This window comes from Falco naumanni, chromosome Z (assembly GCF_017639655.2).
Source record: "Falco naumanni isolate bFalNau1 chromosome Z, bFalNau1.pat, whole genome shotgun sequence".
Classification (NCBI taxonomy): Eukaryota; Metazoa; Chordata; class Aves; order Falconiformes; family Falconidae; genus Falco; species Falco naumanni.
In genome coordinates this window covers 76,118,962-76,143,662 of record NC_054080.1, presented here as the reverse complement: position 1 = coordinate 76,143,662, position 24,701 = coordinate 76,118,962, and the positions used below count along the sequence as shown (strand labels likewise).

General features: G+C 57.7%; 1 protein-coding gene across 1 annotated transcript; it reads right to left on the bottom strand.

Moving 5' to 3' along the window:
• Positions 1-4,839: 4,839 nt before the first annotated feature.
• On the bottom strand, positions 4,840-23,888 carry ARID3C (AT-rich interaction domain 3C). The gene is made up of 7 exons (XM_040578876.1): positions 23,604-23,888; positions 11,032-11,104; positions 7,103-7,286; positions 6,648-6,892; positions 6,075-6,338; positions 5,807-5,896; positions 4,840-4,982 (listed from the first exon to the last, which is right to left on the bottom strand). Exons 1-7 carry the CDS (start codon positions 23,886-23,888, stop codon positions 4,840-4,842), a joined length of 1,284 nt encoding a protein of 427 aa, XP_040434810.1.
• Between the last annotated feature and the right edge of the window lie 813 nt (positions 23,889-24,701).

The following is a 24,701-nucleotide window of genomic DNA, read 5'->3' as shown; positions in this document are numbered from 1 at the left end:
AAATTATAGAAATGACTTAACTATGGATTCAAAATGGTAGTACTTACACTATACTTATTAGGAAGTTCCTGAATCAATTCACACACATGTATACAGACACAAACAGATGTACAGAGATGCATGGACAAAGGTACACATCTATTACAAGTTCCTCTCAGGTTCAGTGAAATACTCAGGCTAAATGCCTTTTCACTAATCAGTGGGGTCAAGGGTTGAGGCTTGAGAAGCAGGAAAAACAGCCCCGGTCCTGTTGTCAGTTTTCAGCAACAGTCTGCCTCATATCTCAGACTTGGGAGTCTGTGAACCCTGAGAGGCATCCCACTCAGAGGGAAACAGTGTTTGCAGCCTGCTGTGGCCCAGCATATCTCAAAGGGCCTCACTTAGGGCCTTGGTTTTTGTGGTTGTTTGTTGGGGTTTTTTTATATTTGTTTGTGATGAGTAATATTCCATCCGGGCCACAATCTGTGTTGTTTTTTAATGGATTTTTTTCTGAACATTCTATTGACAGTGTTATCTTACCACTTGGAGACATAATAAAGTGTTCCTAGACTTGTTAATGATATGGTCCAGATAAGGAATGCTCCAAGGCTAGCAGGTGGTATTGTGCAGATAAGGGATGTTTCTGCTGCAGCCAGTGCCATTTCCCGTCTCAACTGTGCATGAGTTGCTAGTACAGTCAAGTGACACTTCACTGCTTAACTACACAGAGGTAAGGCCTAATGAGGGTTCCTGAGATCATAAAGCAGCCCAAGGAGGGTGCAAGATACACCACCACAATTTTCATACTACAGAGGGAGACGTTCAGGAGTCTTCAGAGCACCTTGTGATGTTCCTTGCACCCCGTTGTTCAACCTGCCACTGTCGTGTTGTGCCTATGCAACCTCAGCTCTGCCAGAGCTGTCCCAAGCTGGAGGGCAGTCTGTGTTCCCCACAGGCTGTGTGAGCATGGGGCTGGGTGTTGCACTGCCACGTCCTAGGCACCAGGGAACACCCAGTTAAGGTCCCAAGAGAGGTTCTTAGGTCAAAACCATCTCTTAATAGTGAGTACTTTGTTAATGTGCCTGTCAATGCAGGCTGGATAGCTTTGGGGATCTTCACAGTGCACTTTACTGAGAGCAAAACCCACTATGGCCTGAAAGAGCTTTGTCCTTTCTGATGTGTTCCTATAGGGAGTTGTGTCAGACTGCCAGGTTGTAGGAGAAATCTGTAGTGTGGCTCAGGGCCCCAGCAACTCTTATGGCCCACCAGATCTCCCTAGAGGAGCTGTGCAGAGCAGTCGGGCAGGAGGAGCAGGCTGAGTCTCTATGTGCTCTGTCTTTTTTCCCAGTGATTGATATCTGGGCTGTGGAAGAGATATCTTCAGAGGGGAAGGACTGAACTTTGTTCTACAAAGGTGACAAATAGGAATAGCTTCATTAGCAGAAGTGGCTAGGGACTGCAGAAAGGGCTAGGGACTGTGCACAAAGTGCTGGTCTGTGTTTAGAGGGTACTGGCTCTACCGTGGCCTGTGCCCAGCGTGATAGGTGATGCCCATCAATATACAAATGCCTGTGCTAAAGGGTTACAGATCACCTACTTCCCCAAGGTGAGAAATTCAGGCGGTCCTGGGACTCAGGCACTGGGGGGGGGTTGGGATTGGCAAACATCCACCACTTAGAGTCCCATCCATCCTGTGAGACTTGGAACACAGCTGAAGCCACAGCACTGGCTGCCCATAGCCCAGCACAGTGCACAGTGAATTTGGCCCCCACTCCTTGCAGCTGAGAGGAGGCCGTCGACCCTGTCCCCATCCCTGGAGCCTGTGGTCACACACTGATGCCACAGCCACCGGTCCCCAGCCCAATACTGAGGTCAGATCCATCGTTCTTCCTGCTAGGCTGGATCATTCCCGCATTCTCAGTCTCCTCCCTCCTGCTCAATTACAGTCCCTGTGGGACATGGGAAGTGGGCATCAATCAGGGCTGGTTACTCAGGTGACAGCAGCTGTGTCCCCGAGCCCCCCAGGGAGCATGGCAGCACACATTACCCCCTGAGCTGCATAATGAGTGGGGACGAGGCCAGCATGCGCCCTCCTGGCTCCCTGGGGCCCTGGCGCTCGATGAGCTGTGGCTGGCGCTGCCCGGCAGTGACAGGGTACACAAGACCCCAATTAAGGCTGCATCGATCCCACTCCAGCTCTGTCTGGTGGGCTGTGCTGGGCTGTGCTATGGCTGTGGGATTTCTGTGCCAGGGCTTGGCTGTCTCGCACCCCGGCGCCCCTACCCCAGAGCAAACACCCTGGGGCCATCTTTCAGCCAGGGGCACACAGAGACAAGCACACACACAGGGGGAACCCCACGGCAGCCCGGGGCACCCGCTTATACGGACTTGCACAGGCACAGGAAACCTTTCCGCAGCCTGGTACGCGCAAACACGCACCCCCCGTGTCCCCAACCCCCAACGTGTCCCCGTCGTGTTACCCTGCCCGGGGGCGGGGCGCTGCAGCACCCCGGACAGCGCCCGCGCCGCCCAGCCGGGCCCGAGGCTGCGGTCCGGCGCTGTCCCTGGGGCTACTGGGGGTGTCCCCGGGGCGTGGGGCTGCCGCCAGGGACGACCCCTGAGACAAGAGCTTCTGTCCCCTTCGGTGCCAGGGACCTCGCTGCATGGGTGCCGGCGTGGGCCTGTCCTCACGGCAGCCATTGGCAGGGGTGTCTGTCGCCATGGGAGCTCCCTGTAGCCTCCTCGTACGTATGGATGGCTGCATGTGTATGCAAGTACGTGTGCATGCGTGAGCATGTCCACTCGTACACATATGTGCGAGTGTGACTGTGTGTAAGCGTGCATGCCACTGAGTTTGTACGAGGGAGCACAAGTAATCTGCGTGTACGAGTGTGGTAACTTACCTGCCTGCGTGCCTCCGTGCTTTCCCATATGCACCTATGCATATTCACATGTGCACCTGTGAGCATCCATGAATGTGCTTGCATCTCCCAACTCCAGCTGGGTTACCCGTGCCCTCTGTGAGTGCGGCCCAGATGCCAGGCTGTCCCAGCACTGCTTGCATTTCACCTGGTGCAACCTCACAGCCCCACCGCCATGGCCCTAGGAATCCCACAGCCATGCTCGTTACCTGGCACAGGCAGCCTAACAGCATCCCCATCCATGGGTGAGCTGCCACTGGGTAGCTTGTGGGGCTGAGGAGACCCACAGCCTGGCTGGCAGGGCTGGAGCTGATGCTCAGTCTGATCGAGCCCATGCTTGAGGGCTCTGGCAGGTGCAAGACACCTGTTTGCAACTCAGAGCCCCCAGAAACTAAGTCAACCCTGTGCCGGAGGTGAAGGCGAGGCAGGCTGTGAGACCTCAGGCACTACAGCTGCTACCACAGGGTGTCACAGGCTGTGGTGTCTTGCCCTTCCCAAACTGTCCCCAGCCTGGGCACTGGAGCCTGGCAGGTGCCACCATGTCACGCATACAACTCTCAACACTGGTTTGGTTTAGCAGTTAAATTTTATTTTAGACATAAAAGAGTTGTGCGGCTGCCATTGGAGTGCTGAGGGAGCCAGCAGCACTGAGGCCCAGACTCTCAGATTGAAGCAGAGGTGAGTGTTGCTCCATGCTTGCCTGCTTTGGCACCCAGGAGTGCATGCAGATGCAGAAGGCACCCACCTGACCTCAACAAGGTAGCTCTGAATGCCCTCAGTTTCCCTGCTGGCTGGGGACACCAGTGTCCAGGTGGTCTTTAGCAGTAGGAAGCACTGCTGGGCTTTCATTTTCCTTTCCTCTTTCACATCCTTTTCCTTTGCCCTGTCTTCTTCCTTTTTCCTTTGTGCTTTCTCGTCCAGTCAAGCCCAGTCTGGTCTGGTCTAGTCTCCCCCAACAAGCTCCTCCAAGTGCACAAGCAATCCCCGCTCCTATATCAAGGCCCACCCTCCACCCCCACCCCTATAAGCTCCATCCCCACCTAAAAAGCTGTCATATCTCACTCACCATTTTCCCCATTATCTGCCCGCAGGATGATCTCTCTGAGTTAAGGACCAGGTGGTTGAGATGCCACCTCCCAGGGTGTCCAGGGGGTACCCAAGACCCTGGGAGGATGTCTCAGGGCAGGGGAAGCAAGCCCAGGCAGTGCACGAGGGCTGCCTAGGGGGGGTCAGCAGTGGGTAGGGAGTGAAGTACATAGGGGATGCAGTGTATAGGGGCTACAGTTTATGGGGGCTGCAGTGCAAAGAGACTGCACTGTTTGCACAGGTGACATCATGTGGGCACCAAGTTGTATATAGGAGATACAATATGTGCACTAGAGAAGCATATGGGGGATGTGGTAGGTAGGGGAGGCAGCCGACACATCAAAAGTGTTTATAAGGAAGTGTATAGTGTAAATGTGCATAGAGACGTGTATAGGGGTGAAAATACCTAAGAGATGCACTGTGCACACTGAGTTGCATATTGAACAGGAAGGATGCAGTCTAGCACTGGGGTGTGTATAGGGGCTGTGGTACATGCATTGGGGTGGCTATAGGAGCTGCAGTGTGTAGGGGATGCAATATATGAAGCCCAGGGGTACCCCAGGCAGCATGGCAGGCAGGAACTGTCTGGGAGGGGGTCACTGGGGGGTAGTGCCTGGGAAAGAAGGTGCATGTGTGGGATGGCACACGCAGAGAAGGGGCCCCATATGCAGTGCTAAGGGACAGAAGGGCCCACATGAGTGCTCACAGCTTTGCACAGAGAAGGCTCAGTATTGCAGCAAGAGGCACCTTTGGGTCTGCTATCTCACCTTGCTGGCCCAGCTGGGTCCCACAGCTCAGGCCCCCAGGACCCTGGAACCCCCAGCTGCTTTCAGGGGTGGAGGGCACAACTCCCTTACAGCGAGGTGCTGGAGGGAGTGCAGCTGTGCAAGTGGGCTTGGAGCAGTGGGTTTGGAGCAGGCACAGGTTTTGGCCAGCTGTTGGTGCTCCCTCCATCGGGTGTCAGTGGCGCCAGGGGCTGGTGGGCAGACAGGACACCTGAGAAGCAAAAGTAAGGGGGTTAGGGCAAGCCCAGGGTTGGCAGCTCTGCTTGCCTGGCCCCCAGCATGCTGGCTTGGGAGGGTGGGACTAGCACCCCTCGGGGCTCCAGCACCCCCTATCACCTCTGGTGCTTTCCCCAGCCCAGCCACCCTCACCAACATGGAGCAGTCCATGGGGTGGCCCAGGACTGTTTGGCTGATGGTCCCATATGCTGGTTAGCCCTGACCTTTCCAGCTCATTAAATATTTAAGTCCTAAAGGAAAAGCCATCAGTTTTATTTGGGGCTGTCTCAGCAGGGCAGGCAGGTAGCTGGGGGGCACGGGATGAACTGCTTAGCCAGGTAGGTGCGTATCAGCATCCCAAAGAAGCCTCTGCTTCAGTAAAGCACCCAAACATCCTTCCCTGCATCCACTACGATGCTTTGCAACCAGCCAGCCCCACAACCAGCCAGAGATCCTCTAGGCACACATGCATCAGGGTGAACCCAAATCCAAGCCCTGCCTGCAGGACACCGTGGTGGGGGATAACTCCAGGTGCGTTTTTGCCCTTCTCAGCCCAAGTCCATCCATCTGTCTGTCTGTCCATCCATCTATCCATCACCTACTTTGGCCCTTCATTGCTAGTCCTTGCTGGGGGCCAATTTCCCTCCTCACTGACCCCCTCCTTCTTCTGCCCCATCTCTCCAGGCCCTGACACTTCATTATGATGGATTTTATAGTAAAGACATCAGATTGAAGGAAGGACTTCCTGGCCAGGCAGTGGCTATAAGTTATTGGATTTCCCAGCCGCAATTACATGGGCCAAGCGGCCCTTCTATTTACCTGTGTAGACAACTCCATTTATATCTATTGACATGTTGATACTGCTAATGCTGTTGGTGGACAGGTTCGATGCGGTCTCCTGTCTGTCATCTGGGGAAAGGAAATAACAATATGAGTGTTAAGAGAAACAGAAACAAGAATCTGCCTAAGAGAGAGAAGCGGGGCACCAGCCTCTATGCGTATCCATGCTTCCCCTCCAGCTCCTGCTGCTCCCTCCTGGGGTGTTAAGGGATGGGGTGACCCAAGCTGAGGTGTTGTATCTTGCTACCTTGGTTGGAGATCGTGATGTTCATGGGAAACTGGGAGGCCATGCCCAGGAGATTCTGCTGCAGCACATGTTGCATCAGCCTCTGCTGCTCCTCTGCTAGGGCCATCTTCTTCTCTGGGGGCTTGTTCATCTCCAGCTTCTCTTGCAGCTGGTCCAGTGCCACTGCCTGTGAGGCAGGTGCTTGGGCCACTGACAGATGGTGACTGGGCAGTCCCACTGGGATAGCAAAGTGTCCTGGCCCTGCTGCTGCCAGCATGCTATTCTCTGCAATGACCAAAAGACCTCAGCATGTTCCCCCACTGCTGCCCCGTCTCACCATCCCCAGCAGTGCCACCTCCATCCCACTAGTATGCAGCAGGGTAGGCCACCAGCCCCAGCATCTGGGCTTGGTCCTCCTCCAAAGCCAAGAGAAATAAACCTTTCTCAGTCCCAGAGAAGGACTAAAACCCCAATTTTTTTCCCATATGCCCCAAGTAAAAAGTGCAAGAGCAGGCAGAGGACATCTCTGCTGCCAGAGTAGTGTCTATCCCCAGGGAGAGTGCCCACTGCAGGGCAGATGTGGTCCTCACCCACCTTGTTTAACAGTGTGCATTTGGCCAAACTGATTGCAGTTGTGCGTAGTGATGCCAAGAGATGGCAGAGGCATCCTGTGGGAGCCCAGAAGGGCTGGGGTGTTGGATGGCGAGTAGCTGTAGACTGTTGTGTCAAAAGTCTGCCTCCGGCTTTCCCGACGGTTGCTGTCAATGGCAGCTTGGAGCTGCCTGGGAGAGCTGAGCGCCCGCTTCTCACATTCATAGGGATACAGGTACTTCATGTATCTGCACGGGGAGAGAGCCCAGGTAAGATCCAGCATCATGCACCTCCCAGCCAGCCCTGTACCGAGTGGGGATGGAACCTGGGAAGGGGCAAAGCCCTCCATCCTCTTTTGGGGTACCCCATGCCAGACCCCACTCAGGGCTCTGGGGCATCCAAGCCAGCGGGTGCCCCAGGGCAATGCCCACCACCCACCACCACCGACAGGTGCTCACTGCGTGCGGAGGGTGAAGGCAGCACTGGTGATGGAGGTAGGCAGGTTGAGGCCCTTGGTGATGTCCCGCCAGATCTTCTTGTTAATGACTTCAACTAGGCCACCCTTGTCTGTCACGAGTTGGTACAATGTGTACAGGTCCAGCACTTGCTTGGCCATGATGGGGATGCGGTTCACAGGCGTCCCTTCCAGTTGCACACAGGAGAGACAAAAGGGTGTGGGGTGAGCCCATGGGGACCCTCACTCCCTGGTGACAGAGCCCCCACCTTATCCCCACTGCCACTGCAGGTACTGGCTACCCCACAAGGGCAGATGTGTCTCTGTGCCTGGCTGAGCACCTACAGGTACAGGGGGTGTAGGCAGGACCCCAGGGTGCCTGGGAGAGTGGCACTGTGCCCCTGAGCAGGGCAGACCCCAGCATGCTGGCACAGGGTTGACATCAATGGAGCTGTCAGTGGAGCTGAGTACAGTCTCAGCTGGCATGTGGGAGCACAGCGGGATGGCCAACATGCCTCCTTCAGAGCCCCTTAGAGAGAGTTGTCCCCCCACAACTCTTAGATTTCCCTGTAGAGCATCTCCCCACAAAATCTCTCAGAGCATCCTAGAAGGACTCTGTCTGTAACCCCCTTTCAGAGTCTCATAAAGACAGATACCATCTAAAATTCATAAAGGGACACCCCCCATAACCCTTCTGGAGGGACTCAACCTACAACCTGCCCATAGAGAGGTCTCTTAAAAATCCCCCTCTGAGGCCCATAGAGAGGGACCCCCCAAGAGTCCTTGGAAAGACTCCCCACCAGATCCCCCCCAGCAGCCCCCTGACTGCTTAAAGAGCCCCACTTCAAGAGGCACTGACCCCAAATCTCCTTCAGGTGCCCTCAGTAGAGACCCTGACCCTTGGTCCCCCAGCATCACCCCCTCTCCCCCCAAGGCCATAGGGCAAGAGGACATGGAGCCATCAGGGCTCTGTGAGCCCAGCATGGTCCCCACAGCTACTGGGTTGGGTTACAACCCCCTTCCCACTTTCCTAGCACCCCCAAATAGCCCCACAGTCTTGCTCTGCCCCGCAGCACCTCAGGGCAATAGTCCAGATAGTGGCTGAGGGCTGCAGCAGACCAGAGAAAGGATCAGCATCCCTTCCCACCCCATCCCGTTCTGCCCCATCCCACCCCATATTTATTCCTCCTGTGGGGTGGCAGGGCATAGGCAGTATCGGAAAGCCATCCATTTGGCTGTGGGAGGCTGTCACAGCCACGCTTCACCCCCCAAACGAAGCTGTCACTCACCGCCATCCTCTAGCATCCCTAATTTATGGCCCCGATATTGGCTTGGCTTCTTCACATAAGCCTGAAAAATGAGCTCTTTTTATTCCTTTACTGAGTTCATTTAACTTTTTTTGTGTGTGTCTGTGTTGTTTGCCCAGTCAGGAAGGGGGAGAGGAGTTTATCCTCCTGGGAAAAAGGCAGAGACACTGACTGGATATCTGCTGGCAGTCCCTCCCCAGCCCTGCCTGGGGAGCGCTGGCACCAGCCCCATCACCTCGGGAGGGTCTGATTTGAGGGCACCCCATCACCCTAACATGCCAATGAGTTTGTAGTGTCTCAGCCCTTATCAATGGCCCATGGACTTCTTTTCCCTTCCCCCCTCCCCAGCCATGGTGGCTAACGAAAGCAGCTCACCATTAATCTTGGGGCTGTGTAGGGCAGGCGACCAGTGCCCGTCCCACTGACAAAGGGACCTGTCTGCGTTCCCGCAGAGTGATGGCCCCGGCCCTGGCTATGGTGAGCACAAAAGCCAGGGAGGTGATGCAGCCATTGTGGTGTTGCAATTAGCTCCTTGATTGATTAATGATCCTGTGTTATCAGCAGAGCCCTCCTCTTGGTGGGGAGATGGGGAGCCCTGCAGGCCCCCAATGAGCAAATACAGAAATAGTCCCCCTATGTCCCAACTCAGCAATTTTGGGGTGCTATAGAGGTTGGGGCACGGGGATGAGGTGCCCAACTGCCTGTACCCCATGTCTGATGGGGGTGATGGTACCACACCCCCAAGCCACTGGGGCCAGGTGTCCCTGCCTTGCGACATGGGGTCCCTGATGTCTGCCCCAGCGGGGCTGTTCCCAACCCGTTTTCCAGCCACACCAGTTTTCCACCCTGCTGACAAATACCAGTGCCAAAACTGCTCTGACAGACAGCAGGGGGGACACCACCCCTTTCATTAGGGCTCACCCTGTAGGAATCAATCCCCCTGGCCCAATGCCACCTTGGGGACACAACCCAGGGGTTACAGCCCTCTGGCCATGCACCCCTGGACACCCCAGCAGCACCCATACTGGCTCATGGGTACCACTTCTGAGGCAGCCCCTGATGACCCCCAGGATGCTGTCCCTGCCTGGCAGCCCCTCTGTTCCCTTCCTCTTTGCTAGCCAGCTCCAAAATCCCCCACTCCTCCAACAGGTGCATGCACACCCCCACCTGCACAGCCCCACTTGCACCCACACTCCTGCCTGCCCTCCTCGGGGGGATGCCACCCACTCAGAGATGGGATGGGATGGAGGGGACAGAAGCAGGACAGCCGGACACAGAGGGATGAGAAACAGCATTAGCACAGAAGCATCAGGCTCCCTCCCTCCTCCCAGCACCACCAGGCACTTTCTTAATTAGCCCTGGCCCCAATGGTGAGGGAGTTAATTAGCTCTGGAGAGAGAGATAATGAAGCCACAGAACAGCCCATGAATCTTGTGGCTGATGGATGCTGGGGGGCTGAGGCAGCACTGATGCTCCCACTCACTCCCTGCAGCCCTGCACCAAGACCAGAGGGACCGAGGGGCACCCATGGGGTGGTATCCAGCTCCCCCTGCCTCTAGCCAGGCTCCAGTATGACCCTCACAGCTGTGCCAGCCACCTGCAGCACAGCCCTGAATGAAATAAAGGTGTGGGGTCTCAGCCCAACACAGAAGTCAACAGCTGCTGCCCTACAGGCAGATGGATACCCTCACCACCCTTCCCACAGGTATGGCTGGGGGGCAACCGCCGCTTTCTGACCACCCTTGCCCCATACACGGCCACCCCCGCTGCTCCCATACACACCCCCCCCAGCCTTCCCCTGTTAATTAGCTTGGCATTAACCTCTGCCTGGGGTTTACTGGCTATTGAGCGGCATGTTCATTAATCCACACACCAGCAAAAGGCCCTAATTAATACAGCCGGCCACACGCCCGCGCTCGGCAACTTTTAATTGTCGCAGGCCCAGCCAGGGAGGGCGAAGGTTAAAGCATTTATCGAGTCCCTGGGAGCCAGCTCGCCCCCCCCCCATGCCAATAGCAAAGATTTCCAATACTGCTGGGCCCGCTGGCGCGCTCTTAACCCCTGGGTGCCCGGCGCTGCCCAGGCCACTGACCCCACTGCTGCAGCATCATGGGCATCGCTAAGAGGTGCCAGTATGGGCATCCTCGCTGGCCACTGCTAATGGGGAGCCCAAACAATCATTGCTAAAGGGGCATGCCAAGGGCACCCCCAGCAGGCACCACTAAAAGGCACTGCAAACGGGCACCTGCTAATGGGCGCCGTTAATGGGTGTTGCTAACAGTTGTCACAAGGAGATATGCTAACAGCATCCGCACAGGCACTGCCAGTGGGTATCCCTGCTGGGCATTGCCAACAGGAATCATCAGCAACTGTGGCCACCAAACCCAGCTGGAGGGGTGCAGCAGCAAGAAAGCACCCTGCGGGGTTTTGCCTGTGGTGATGGAGGCACATCTGCTGGGTGAGTTTTTATGCGTGTGTGTACAGGAGATGGGGGCAGCAGGCACTGCGGGACCTGCCTGAGGTGGCCACAGAGCAGCCTGGAGCCTGAATGGAGCACACTGTGAGGCCCTCCTAGGCAGCTGTGGCAGGGGTGCCAGTGCTGCCCACCCCAGCCACACATCTTTACCTCTCTTCTGCATGAATCCAAAGAGGTCATCCAGGAACTCCTTGCGTTTCGGATCCTTGTCCAGTTCATAGAGCTGGGGGCGGGAGAGAGAAGGGTCAGTGCTGCTGGCACATGTGGGTACACGAGGCAGAGGGGACAGTGCCAGGGGCAGCTCTGTGCCTGTGCCAGGACCCGGCATCACCCCTGGCCCACAAGCCAGCTCTGCCAGCAACAAGAGGCTGTCCCTGAACCATGGACAGGATCTGCCAGACGCACCCTCTGTGCTGGCAGTGCTGGGCTGTCCTTGTGCCTGGGGCCCAGTGTGGGCTGCCTGCACACCACTGACTATTTTGCACCATTGCTTCAGAGATGCTGCATCTTTTCCTGAGTTTCCCTTGCCCCTCACCTTCCTAGGTGGAGGCATGACAGTGTTTCAGCCCAGCAATGTAGACTGGACAGCAGCAAATCCCAGACAGAAGATGATGGCAATGTAGACAGGACAGCAGCAAATCCCAGGCCCCTGGGCAGGTCCCTGGGACATGCATCTGCACAGCAGAGATGCTAGTCCTGTCCTGGGGCAGGGCAAGCTGGCAGGGCCACAGTGCTGGGTGCCAGCAAGGGAGCTGCAAGCACTGGGGCTGCCCCACTCAGCTGGGGTGACAGGGCTGTCAGTAACCTGATAAGCAATGGCCTGAGCTCTGTCATCACAAGACGGAGCCTGACCAAGAGCCAAGGATGGCGTGAAGCACCTCTGCAAAGGGAAATGGTGCCAAACCCTCCTCCCTCACCTAAACATGGTGACCCCAAAGCCATCTCCCCTGGTCAGGCATGAGGATCCCAAATCCATCTTACTCAGCTGTGCATGGGGACCAGGGGTGGGAGCACAGCAGTGACACATCCCTGCAAGGCACAAGGACTTCCCGCAGTATGTATGTGTGCAAAACCAGTTGTGTGTGCACCATGTGCAAGTGCGCAAGCACGAAACTGCAAGTGCAGCACTGTGCGTGCAGCAGCACTGGCGTTCAAGCATCCTGGCAAGTTTGTGGGTGCACTGATGCCTGTGCAAGCCAGCGAGCATACACATGGTTGTGCAGACCCACACATACAGCTGTGAGGACACTTACATGTGTTGGATGGATGCAGGTCCAGATGCATGGACACAACCCCCCAGGCTGAGCTGTCGGACAGCATTGGGAAAGTGGGTGCAGCCCCAGCACCGGCTCCGTGTGAAAGCCAGGGCTTGCCTGATTCCAGCACAGCGCCTGGGTGACCGTGACAAATTGGAGCCAGCCAGATCGATGGCCCAGCAGTAAAAGTCAGAGCACATGAAGGAAAAATTAGCACCAATCGAAGGCGCTATAGACACCAATTCCTCCCAGCAAGCCCGGCAAGAATTTAAAGCCATTGAAAAGAAACAAAACTCAGCAGTCCAGGAATAGATTTCCAAAACATATACAAAGAAATGCAAGCTGGAAAACAAAGTCAGGCACAAAGCAGAGTCGTTTAATAAACAATTGTGCTGGGAAAGGCCATTAAAAAACAAAAGAAATAGAGCACTCCCCTGCTCCACACAGCACATCTTTCATGGGACAGATAAAGGCAGCTGTGCTGCGGGATGTCAGGCTGCAAGGACATGATAACAGGGGATGGGAGTATGCAGGAATGTGAAAACAGGGACTTGGGGGACATGGAGATGTGAGGAGGCAGGGATGGGGCGACATGGAGATGTGGGGATGCAGTGATGGGGAGACATGGGGACACACAGGGATGCAGTTGTGCAGGGATACTCCTACAGACACCCCACGGTTCCCATCCTTGGGCAGACACATCTGAAGACAGTCCCTCATCTAACCCATGAGTGCCAGCTGCCTGTCCTTTGTCTAACAGGTGGGTGCTAACTGCCCATCCCTAACCTAGTCTATGGGTGCTACTGCCAGTCTTCCACCACACCTACAGGCACTGACTGCCTGGCTCCCAGCTGTTCCATGCTGCTCCATCCCTGACCCCTTCTTTGACCTCTGGGTGTCACTTACCATCCTGTCTTTACAGCAGGGTGCTCTCGGGGTACCCTCAGCCCTCAGTGCCAGCACCGTGCCCCTCCCCTCCATCGTGGTGGTCCCTGCCCTACTGTGTGCCCCCTCCCCATTGCCTGCCCTTTCCCAGGAGCTCCTGGGAAATCGGCACAGAGCTCCAGGGGGCTGCTTTGATTTCTGTGCAGGAAAGGCTGTGTGAGCCAGGCTTTGCCTGAATTTCCCTGCCTGTCCCTGCCTGCAGCAGGGCTCTGGCTCCCACTGCTCCACACTGAGCCTGTTTCCACCCACTGTGATCTCCTGGCTTGTCAAAGCAAACCCCCCAAACCAGGAACCGGGGGTCAACCCAGCGGGTGGGCTTCTGCACCCATACCTCTGCTGGGCCCCTGGATGTCACTTGTGTTTCTCTTCCCACCAAGGCGGGCAGGATCCCACCTAGCACATGCTGCCACTGCTTCCAGCCCTCAAAACAGGTGCGACTTCCACGTGCTAGGACCTATTTTTCCACTACTTATTAACCTCTAACCTTTCATCTGTGTGGCACCAGGATGCAAAGACACATTACATCAAACAGGGAGCAAAGGTCAGCTTTTAAGCGGAGATGAGAGAAAAGCTGAGGAACAGAGGACCAGCTGGTACGGCCCTTGGCTGGGCTGGGGATGCACCCAGCTTCCCATGAGATTTAAGGATGCTCAGACGGAGAGGAGGTGGTTTGGGGGGATTCGTGCTGATGGGGGGTGGGCTGGGTCCAAGTCAAGGCTGTCTATGTGATGCAGGCATCACAGGTTCACAGGAGTGGCACAGGGGTGCCATGGGTGGTGGCACAGGTGGTGGTCTGCCACAGCCTCCAGGCAAGGAGGCACCCCTAGATAGCCACAGACCTGAGGAAGAAGCCAACTCCATCCCTTACAGAGGGTTCTGGGCCCTGCCACTCACCCTGCTCCTCCTGCTTCAGTGTGGGCACCGTGGTCTAAGAGGTAGATCACAACCCTCCAGGGTCACACACAGTCCCTGGGGGATGGACGGACATGCCTCACATGGGTGTATACAACCCCACACAGGCTGATGCAACCCTGCACAGGTGTGCACAAGCCTATGCAAGCATGTACAACACTACATGGGTATGCACAATCCCGCATGAGCGTGCAACACCTTGCGTGGATACACATGACCCCACATGAATGTGCACAACCCCTCATGGGCATGCACAACTCCACACAAGTCTGTACACAGCCCTGTACATGCACACACATTCCCCCCAGGGCCACACAGAAGCTTGCATGGGCACATACAACCCTGCACAAGCATGCACAACCCTGTATGGGTACACAGAACATCGCATGAGTGCGCACAACTTTGTACATGCACACACAACCCGCACAGGCACAAATCCATACACAGGCACATACAACCATGTCGAGGTGTGCACAGCCTCCTGTGGGCATGCACAACCTCAGGTGAGCCTTCCACGGTGGCACACAACTCTGCAGAAGTACCCACAACCCCATGTTGCGTACGCACAGCCCTGCACAGGCGCACGCACACACACCAGATGTAGACAGGCACTCACAACCCCATAAATGTATGCACAATCCCACACAAACTAGCACAGCCCCAGACTGGGAATGCACAACCCCAGACTGGAACACACAACAGCAGAAGAGCATGCACAGCTCTGACAGGTGTGCACAGCTCCAGACAGGTGGCCACACACAAACCCAGTCAGGCATGCACAGCCCAGACCAGCACACCCCGACCCGGGATAGACACTCCCCACCCCGCAGGGACACACACCACCCCAGCGCATCCCCCCACGGTGCACCTTGGAGCAGTCAGGCAGGCCTTGCCCAGGGGCAGTTGTGCAACACAAGTGGTAGCTGCTGCTTGTGGTGACCTATGAGCAAGGACCCTTTTAATCGTGTTTGTATTGATATAATTAGTAACTCATTTAATGCCATCGATGTAACTATATTCCTCTATAAACAGAAGTATTAAACTGTCAAGCCTGGGGATCAATATCCTGCCAGTGTGCAGCACAGCTCTGGTCTGCTGACCTCAGGGACCCCAAACATAGTGCTTGGTCCCCTCCAGAAGCCGTGGCACTCCCAACGCCATCCCACCTGCACATGCCACCACTGCTCAGGTGCTGGTGCAGGGCCAGAGCAAGGTGTCCTCATCCCTGCCCCACCCTGGGTGCAGATCTGGGGACCCTGCTCCCTCCCATCATCCCATTGCCATGGCGACGCCTTTATTCCTTAAGGGATGGGGATAACTGGGCTTGTCAGGCAGGTTAAAGGTCAGCGGGTCGAACACGGTTTATTAAAGGGACATGAATAAACCTTGTGCCTCCCCCTTCTCCTCACTGTGATTAAATAACATCATTAGCACCTCTCACTCAGCTAGCGGATGCCTTGCCCAGAGCTGGGGGAGCTTGTAGGGCTGGAATTGGGGTCCCTGGCACCCCTTAGCCCAGCTGGTCGCCTAGACAGAGCAGTGAGGCAGTGAGGTGCTAAGCCATCCTCCAGGCATCTCCGGGCTGCCCTGCCCCAGAAAGCCCCTCCAACAGTTCCCCCCCAGGGCCCTGCTACCAAGGCAAGCGATCGCAGCTGGACCTCCCACAGCCCCTGCTCAAGCTGCCACCTCCTGCTGGCAGCAAAGGCTTAGATCGGCAACCAGGATTTAATCCACTTAATATGAGCTGTATTGATCCCGGACCCTGCTCGGCTCCCCCCTGCCTTGCATCCACCCCCCCAACACTGAGCCACTTAATATGCACCACATTGATTAGCCGCATTGCTAATTTTTCCATCTGGTTGTTGTTCACGCAGGGAGCTCAGGTAACACTTGTCTCCATGCTCCCCCCAAGCCCCCCAGGGTGCAGCCCCACGCCACGGGTGGCTGACTGCTGACGGGCTATTTTGGAGTCCTTGCACCCCTCTGGAGCATCACGGCCACCTCTGAGCTGTGGGTCCGTGGCTCCTTCCCCAAGAAGATGGTGTACAGCCAGGCACCCTGCATTGGGGTGTCCTCCCCTGTCTCCTGATGGCATAGGGGGGACAGGAATGACAACAGTGCCTCAGTTTACCCTGCAGGCTTGCAACCACAGGAGCTGGCTATTCCCAGTTGATGCCCAGCCCTGTGCACGCCGGGGTGCAGAGACCTCAACAGCATCCACCATCAGGGCCCCGCCAGCCCCCCAGTCCAGCCATGGGGCACACACAAAGGAGCTCAAGCTTGGGGGGTGTGTGTCCCCCATCCCCAGTGTCAGAGATGGGGGGCAATTCACTCCCTGCTGGGCACAAACCACCCCTGACCTTGCAAGCCACCGCTTGCCTCCTCCGCCAGTCGTTAATAAGTTAATGGTTATGGGACGGCTTTGCTGGGACGCCGGCTGCATTCAAAGGTGCTGCTGGCTCTTGAGGGGGGGGGCTGCTCCCCTGCTCCACAGCCCTGATGGGCATCAGGGTGCTTCCTTGCCCCAACATCCCCAGCCTCAGAGGTCACCCCACCTGCATGGCTGCACACCTCTGTCCAGAACCCTCTCCCGGTATGGTGGCTCCCCCCCAAAAAACCTTCATCATGCTTAATATTTAACGGCACTTTATAGAGCAGCAGGTTTAATCAGCACTGATAATGCAGCAGATCCGGCAGGTCATTAAAACCCCCCTCCCTGCCGAAGCGGGCACTGCTACTCCAGGGAGAGCTGCCTGCTACAAACATTAACCCGTCTTCGCACAAGTTGAGGGACTGTTTGCTGGCAGTGCTGGCCTTGGGATGGCAGCTTCCCACCCACAGCCCAGACCTGGGATGAAGCAGGAGCTCACTGTGTCCCCAGCCTCCTCCTCACAACACATTTTGCAAGATGGGAAACTGAGGCACAGGATGCTGGCACGGGTCCTGCAAGGTTGGAGCCAGAGGAAACATCCTGTATGGTGCCATGGCAGGTACTATCTGTGACCCTGTTCCATTGATCCACATCCCTCTGTCTGGGCACTGTGACACGGCAATTTCAGGCTCCCAGTGATAGCGTGTACCCCACTATCAGCTCCTTGTTGTTCCTTTGATAATGTCTGACCATGCAGGGAGTCAACGAAGGTATTTGTTTGGGTTAACTTCCCCAGCCTGCTGGAACTTCCCAAGCCACTGCTTCCCACTCTGACCTTGCTTTCCTCTCCATCCCTGCCTACCCCTCCATCCTTGTCCCCTCTTTGATTCCTCCTGTGGCGACAAGAGCCAGGGGAACCCCCTCCAGCACCAGCACCCCAGGTGCTCCCTGAGGGGCATGCATGCAAGCACCTACTATACATGCATGGGTGTGCACACAGGGCATGCACTTACACATGTGGGGGTCTGTGCACGCACACAACTGCTGCAGAGCTGGCTGAGTATGGGGGTGCACACCTGGGTGGGCTGTGTGCATGCCTGGGTAATGCATTGTGTGCTCGGTGGCCCCCCTGTGCAGCTCTGGCCCCATTCCCTTCCTCTGGCAGCTTTGAAAGGATGATGGGGTAGGAAGGGCTGCTGGCCACCTTGTGCCAGCAATCCCAGCCCCCACCTCCACCTCCAGAAGAGCTGAATGCCTGAGCAGAAATGGTGTTTAGGGCTGGTGCTCACTCCACCCCACCACCAGACACAGGACGGGAGTGCTGAATCCAGGGGATCCAAGACAGAGCAACCCTAAGCTGCAGCCTAGAGGGGAACACATCCCCACCAACCTGGGAAGCCCCAGTAGGTGCTCTGTGCCACAGGGGACAGGTCTCCACAGCCCCCATGTACAGAATGCTGCACGCTCACCCTTTGCATGCTCATACCCCCAGCACACAGCCACTCACACGATCACACAGCCCCCAGCTTGCTCTGCATATGCACCGTCATGTGCATGCTTCCCTTGTGCACAGTCACCCCCAGCCATGCTCTCCATGGGCAAACAGCCCCGCCACACACACTCACACAGGCCCCTGTGTGTGCTCTCCCACTGCACACACAGCCCTCGCTGCTTGCAGATGTACCCCCTATACACTCTTCCCGTGCACACACACTCCTCGCGCACATTCATCCATGCCATTTACACACTCTCCCCATGCACACCCACACATCATGTGTACACTCATACACCCTCTATACACACGTACCATTTGCACACGCACCCTATACACACTCACACATCCCCTATACGCTCTCTGTGCACATACACACCTGTTGTGCATGCTCATACATTCTCTACATACTCCCCCTATGCACACACCCCACCCATACATTTCATGCATCCCCTATACTCATCCTCCTTGTGCACATATGCACTCATCCTGTGCACACTCATGCAACCCCTACACTCACTTCCGCCTCACACCTTGTGCATGTGCCTGCATTCCCTATACACTCTCTCCCTTCTGCATGCTCATGCACCCTCTATGTACACTGCCCCCTATGCACACTTGCCCCAACATCACCTGAGCTCACTCCCACACCCCCACATAGTATGCTGGTGGGACCAGACCCCACTGCCCAGGGCCAGATCCTACCTCCTTACCAAAGCCCTGCCCAGCCCACTGCTGGCACGGGGGATTTACCTCCATTACTAACACAGTTAGTAGATCAACGGTCAGGAAGCAGACGCATCCTCCCCAAATTCCCCACTCACACCTGATTCTGAGGCAGCAGCTAGGGAGGGAGCCAGCGGAAGCTGTGGGGTGAGGGCTTATGCTGGTTCTCCTCTCCCACCCACAGTGCCTTTATCCTCAAACCCTTGATTAGTTTTTACACCTCCGTTTTGGAGGCCCCAATCCCAAGCCCTCAGGACACCCCTCCAGCTGGGAGACGGTGTTTCAACAGCTGCTGAGGCTCTTGGCATTCCCCAGCCTGCAGTGGAGCTGCGGAGGGCCCTGGGGGACAGCAGGAGGGGAGCAGGGGAATGGCACCCACCAGGACTGCTCAGCACCATGGGCTGGGTCAAGTGGCACAGTGGCGGTCTTGGAGCAGGGCTCTGCCCCCAAACCTTGCCTCAAACACCAATGGGTACATACTGCTTTGTATATGAAGACACTGGTCCATGCATGCACAGGAGTGCCCATACACCCTAGGACACTGCAAATGTCCTTATACGAACACACCGGTGTGTCCAGACACACATGGGCACACCATACACATGTGGGCACACACATGGTGCCATATACACCCCTACAAACACACACACACACACACAGATACGGGTTGATACACACTTGGCCACATCCATATGCACCTGGGCACTCACAGAGACCCATAAGCACATACCAGCATTCACATGGGCCCATATACACTTGGGCACTTACCTAGATCCATACACACATTTAGGGTTTCCTAGGGACCCCTACACACACAGGCACTCAAATGGGCCCACACACATGCACCAGCGCTCACATGGATCCAAGCACACATGGGCATACCCCTACACTTATATGGAACACTCATGTTGTTCCATATGCACACACATGGCCAGAGCACCTGTACATGCACTCCCAGCCGTACCCCAGCAGCACCCTGCTCCAGCCCTCTGCCTGTGCATTTGTGCTGGGCTGCTGGAGCTGCTGGAGCTGCTTCTGCCAGAGATCAGCGCACTGACCCTTGCAGCTGCCAACACCTCCCTGCTGCAGGTGGCCCCAGCCCCAGAGCAGAGCTCTGCCTGCAGATCTCTTGACAAGAAGCCTCCAAGCAACCCTGAACAGCAGCAAACACCACATGCATTGCCCACCCCTGGTGTAATCAGAGACCTCTAATTTAGCTCTGAGAGCCCCTCAGTTGTTGCTGCTGCACCTGCACTAAAGATGCACTGGAGATGGGGAGAGGGCTGGGGCAGGGAGACCACCTCCCTCTCCCTGGGGTGCCACTCCTGACCTGACTCCATTCCCTGGCAGGCACGGACAACAGCACAGGAGAAAGCAATGGGGACTGGAGATGGAGGCAGGAGAGCGTGCACTACAGGCCCTCCCACCCCATTCTGCAATGACCCTGAAGCATGGGATGGAGAAGTCTGTGGCACAAGGCAGGCTGCTGCCAACTTGGAGCACTTTCCTTCAGGCTTTGAGATGTGAGCGCACGCATTCGTGACCAGCGAGACCCACTAAATGCATATAAAGGACAGGTGGATGCAAGAGGCAACTGCAGGCATCAGGGACAGATGGGGCAGGAGCAGCACCATGGTGAGAGAAGGCACAACCACACCAGGGTTGGCCAAGGATGATGACAAACAGCTGCTGGCAAACTAACCATCCCCAAATTAACTGCTGAGCCTACCAGACATGCAAGAGTCCCCAAAGGGCTGGCTGGGGCTCATCCCACCCCAGCTGCTCCCAGGCAGGGAGAAGGAGCTCTGCAGGTGCAGAACTCTCTCACCTGCAAAGGGATGGGTTTGAATGCAGTGGCAGAGCCCTGGCAGGGAGGGCATCCTCCTGCCAGCAAACACTCGGCTGCTGGGGAGCTGGACACAAAACCTAGGTGTTTGAGACTCTCCTGCCCTGAGTCTTCCCGCAGTGCCACCTCTGGGAAGAGCCGGGGGATGGAGAGGGAAGCCTTAGGTTCTGGTGCTGCTGTTCTATCACTTGGAGGAAAACAGGGCTCTCATGCAGAAAGCTGAATTCCTGGGGCTTAGCTGGCACCAGCGATGCCAGGCTGTTCCCAGTGCCCTCCAAGGTAAATGTGTGATGCAGCACCACAGCATCACAACTTGGTGGCTTCCTTGTCCCCAGGGGAGGGGAGGTCAGGGGTAGCACATGGTCAGACCCTACTCAGTGCCCCCCACACAGAGACCGGGGCTGCCTCACAGTGCTGGGTGTGGGACACCTCCCGGACCTTTGCCCAGGTCTCTACCCATGTGGCCTTATCAAGTGTACATAGACCAGCACTGCGGACTGATGCAGGAGGCAGGGGTGAGGGGGGCTCACAACACTGTAAAACCAGGGCAGCCCTCCCAGATCAGAGCAAAGGTCCCACCCACACCCCCAAACTGGTGCCTTGGGAAACATATAAAACCAGGACAAACACGTTCCTCCAAAATGCTCCTCTGGGTGAAGCGGTGTTTGCCTATCAACCCTCAGTGGGTGTTCCCCCTGCAATCTCATCCTCCGCTCCCATTTTTAGCACCACTGAACTGCATGGACCCCCCCTCCCCCCCCCCAGCTGGTCCTGCACCAGCTTCCCAACTCTATTCCTATCAGGGCCCACTCCTTGCCAGGGAAAAGTGGCCTCATGCCCCCACCCTCCCTGCAAACCAGCCTGGATCTGGTGGTACCCCTTCACTTAGCTGCCCCCCCTGCCCCGCCCCCCCCCCAGGTGGACGACAGCAAGGACAGACCCTGAGACCTGTCACAGGTGATGCCAGAAGTGCTGTGTTGGTATGGGACAACTTCAAGCAGGAGGTCCTAGTGGGAAACAGAGCTCCAGCCACCACAGGGTTGTCCCTGGCTCCAGGACCCCCATGCCCACTGTGCCAGTGCCTCAGCAGCTTGCAAGCAGTCACATCCCGCCCTCCATGCTCCACAGCATCACAGACCCAGCCCCTGGGAAACCTCTGGAAGCCGGAGCGCGGCCACCCTCCCCACTCAGCCCCTGCCTGAGATCCAAGAACCTGTTCCCCAGGCTGGGCGAGACACAGCCCTGCAGTCTGGGGAGGGACCTGGGGTGGGGGGACGGGGACGCACAACCCTCCCAGGCAGGGCTACATCCCCTCCCACAGGGGAAGGACAGGAGTGACAGCCACCCTGCAGACCCCAGGGCAAGCCGCCAGCGCAGCCTGCCCCGGACTGCCATCCCCTGCACGGCAGCGCCACGCAAAGGCTGGGCAGGGCTGGTCCCCTCCAGCTCCTTCCCCTCCTCCCTGTCCCATCCCCTCCCTATAAGCCACCAGAGGCAATCGGGCACCCTGTCCCTGTGTGCCCAGGGGTACTGAACATAAAGGACACTCCGCTGTCCCCCGGACTGGCTGGGACATGCCAGCCAGTCCGGGGGACAGTGGGGAAAACCACCTGGTGGGTCTCTGGAGCAGGGATCCATCACCTTTCCAATCAGGGTTGGTGAAAAAAGAAAGCAAGCAAGGAAGGAGCCAGAGCTCACTCTCCCCTGCCCCAGCCTCCCCTGCCACCCACTCCCAGTGTTCGCACCGCACCGCTGCCTTTGCTCCTGCCCCTCACGGGGAGCGCGGGCAGCCCCGGCCGGGCACTGGGCATGGGGCTGGAGGATGAGAAATACCGGGGATGCTTTCTCTCCTTGCCTAGACCGGGGAGGGAGGAGCTGCTTCCCACCTCGTAGCTGACCCCAGGAACCGGACAGTCAGCCTTGTTCTGCTCAGCGGGGTGTAAAGTAACACTTCCCGGATGAGTTATTCAGCCTATGCAGCGTACCCACCCGGACCTCCCCAGGTTGCTTTCCAGGCAGCATCGGGCGCTGGCAGCCTCCCCGGGCATGGCTGCAAGACATGCTGCCCACAGTCTGCCTGCACCCGTACCTGCTGCCTCACAGGTAGCTGCCCAGGTGCGTGAGCCCTGGCCCCTCTGAATAACACCGAGCTGTGCAGCAGCATGGCCCCATGCCCCCCAAAAGTTGTGTCCCTGCTCCTGTCCCCATCCCCTCCTGCAGGAGCCACCGTGTATGAGCCCTTAAGTCCCCTTGTCGCACCGTTCGCTGAGCAGTGCCATCCTACAAAACCAGCTGTACGGGGACATGTCTGCCTCCTCCGTCCCCTCACTGCATCCTCCCTGCCACCCACCCTGCCACCAGCATCAGTTTCCCGACAATGAACCCGAACACACATGAAGAGCAAACGCGATGCGGTGCTATGCAGTCCAGGCACACACTCATGCTCACACCTGTGCATGGAGCTGCACCTGCTGCATGCGAACCAGGGCTTGCACAACTCAGCACGGATGGGATCCACATGTCAAATACAGACAGAACTTTTCTCCACCCTGTACAGAAGCCAAGTCCCCATGCCAGATCTCTGTGAAACAGGGGTCTCCTCCATGCCCAGCAAGAGTGAGGTGACAGGGTCAACACGCTGCTCCCTCCAGCCAATATAGGAAATCAATGAGTGGCACCAACCACTCACAATATGCCCCAGCCCTTGTGGAGACACAGGGGAGCTTGGTTCTGTGATTTACCAGCTCCTTGGGATAACCATGCATTGGAGCTCTTGCCCTTGTCTCTGCCTTCCATGGAGAGGGGCCACCCTGTTCTACCTGTTATGGAATGCACTGGGGACAGAGCTTGCAGGGGTCAGGGTGGGCACACGGGGATGCCTGGACACTGGGCACCCCATCATGCTGCAGAGCCTGGGCACAGGCATACGGAACACTGAGGAGGTGGGGGACGTGAAGCAGGGGTGAGATGGAGTTTGGCAGGGAGTCGGAGAGTATGCCAGGATGCTTCTTGGGGTGGGATGGACACAAGGTTTGGAGGCAGTGGGGGGCATAAATGTCCATCCAGGGAAAGCTGAACCCCGAGCTTGGGGGGCTGCTGGGGACACCAGGGATACCCGCCTGGAGTGGCTGTTTCCAGGTGTTGTTGCCCCGGGGCGGCAGATGCCCTCCTTACCTGCTTGAACTGCTCCTCATAGGTCCACCCTTGGTGTGAGAGTGGCAGCAGATCACGGGGCTCCCCTTTCTCCTTCTCGTCTTCCCCCTCTTCTTCCTCTCCTTCTCTCACAGCGACCGGCGGCAGGCACGGCCCGGGGCCCAGGAAGCACTGGGTGGTGGCAGGCGGCGGCAGCGAGCGGCGGCCGGGGCTGGGGCCGGGGTCGAGCTCGTCCTGGCGCCGTCGGAGATTGTCGTCGATGTTGCCGGCCAGGCGGTCAGCTTGCTGCTTCTGCAGGCTCGCCATCACGGCTGCCAGGCGCAGTCCCCCCGCCGCCCTCGGGCCGCGCGGCGCAGTGGCCGGCTGCGGGCACGGGGCACGGCCTTAACTCCGCCGCCGGAGGAGGAGGAGGGAAGGAAGCACCTTCGCCTCTCCCGCTCTCCACCCCTGCTCCCGCAGGCCCAGCCCAAAAGTTGGCGGCGGAGGTGTCGCCGCACCAGGCGCGACACCCCCTGCGGGCGGGACTGCCTTCTCCCCCGCGACGCCCTGGCACCCTTCCAGCTCCCCCCACACCCGGCACGCTTCCCTGCCGCCCACTCGGCCCGCCGGACGCCGTCCTCGTCCCCCCGGGGAACGCCCTCGCGCTCCCATCGGGGACAGTTCCGATCCGGGAGCCCCGTCGCTGTCTTGCAGGCAGCCCCCCTCCGCGGTCCGCTGGGGACCCGTGTCCTGATGGGACCCCTTCCCCGGTCCCACCGGAGACCTCCGCCCCGACGGTCCCACCGGGGACCATCTCCTACCGAGCTCCCCGTCCCGTCCCGCCCCCGCCGGGGACCCCGTCCCGGTCCCGCCGGAGATCCCCCCTCGGTCCTACCGGGCGCCCTGTCCTCCCGGGACTCCCCTCCTGCGCCCATCGGGGACCCCCATCCCGCTCCCTGTCCGACCTCGCCCGGCCGGGAGCGCCCCCACCCCGCTCCCACAGTGCACCCCCGTTCTACCGGGGCCCCTTCGCTCCGTCCCGTGGCGGTGCGGCCGCGCCGGCTCTCACCAGGGGGGCTCTGGCCGCCAGGCTGGGGTTCTCCACCATGCCGCCGGCTGCCAGCGCCGCGCGGGGCTGTC

Excerpts from the sequence above, each read along its gene's own strand:
- ARID3C (XM_040578876.1), bottom strand. The coding sequence starts at position 23,888 with ATGGCGAGCCTGCAGAAGCAGCAAGCTGACCGCCTGGCCGGCAACATC. Across the intron at positions 11,105-23,603 it reads ATGAGGAGCAGTTCAAGCAG|CTCTATGAACTGGACAAGGA; the intron begins GTAAGGAGGGCA and ends TCCCGCCCCCAG. Across the intron at positions 7,287-11,031 it reads TGGATTCATGCAGAAGAGAG|GGACGCCTGTGAACCGCATC; the intron begins GTAAAGATGTGT and ends TGCAACTGGAAG.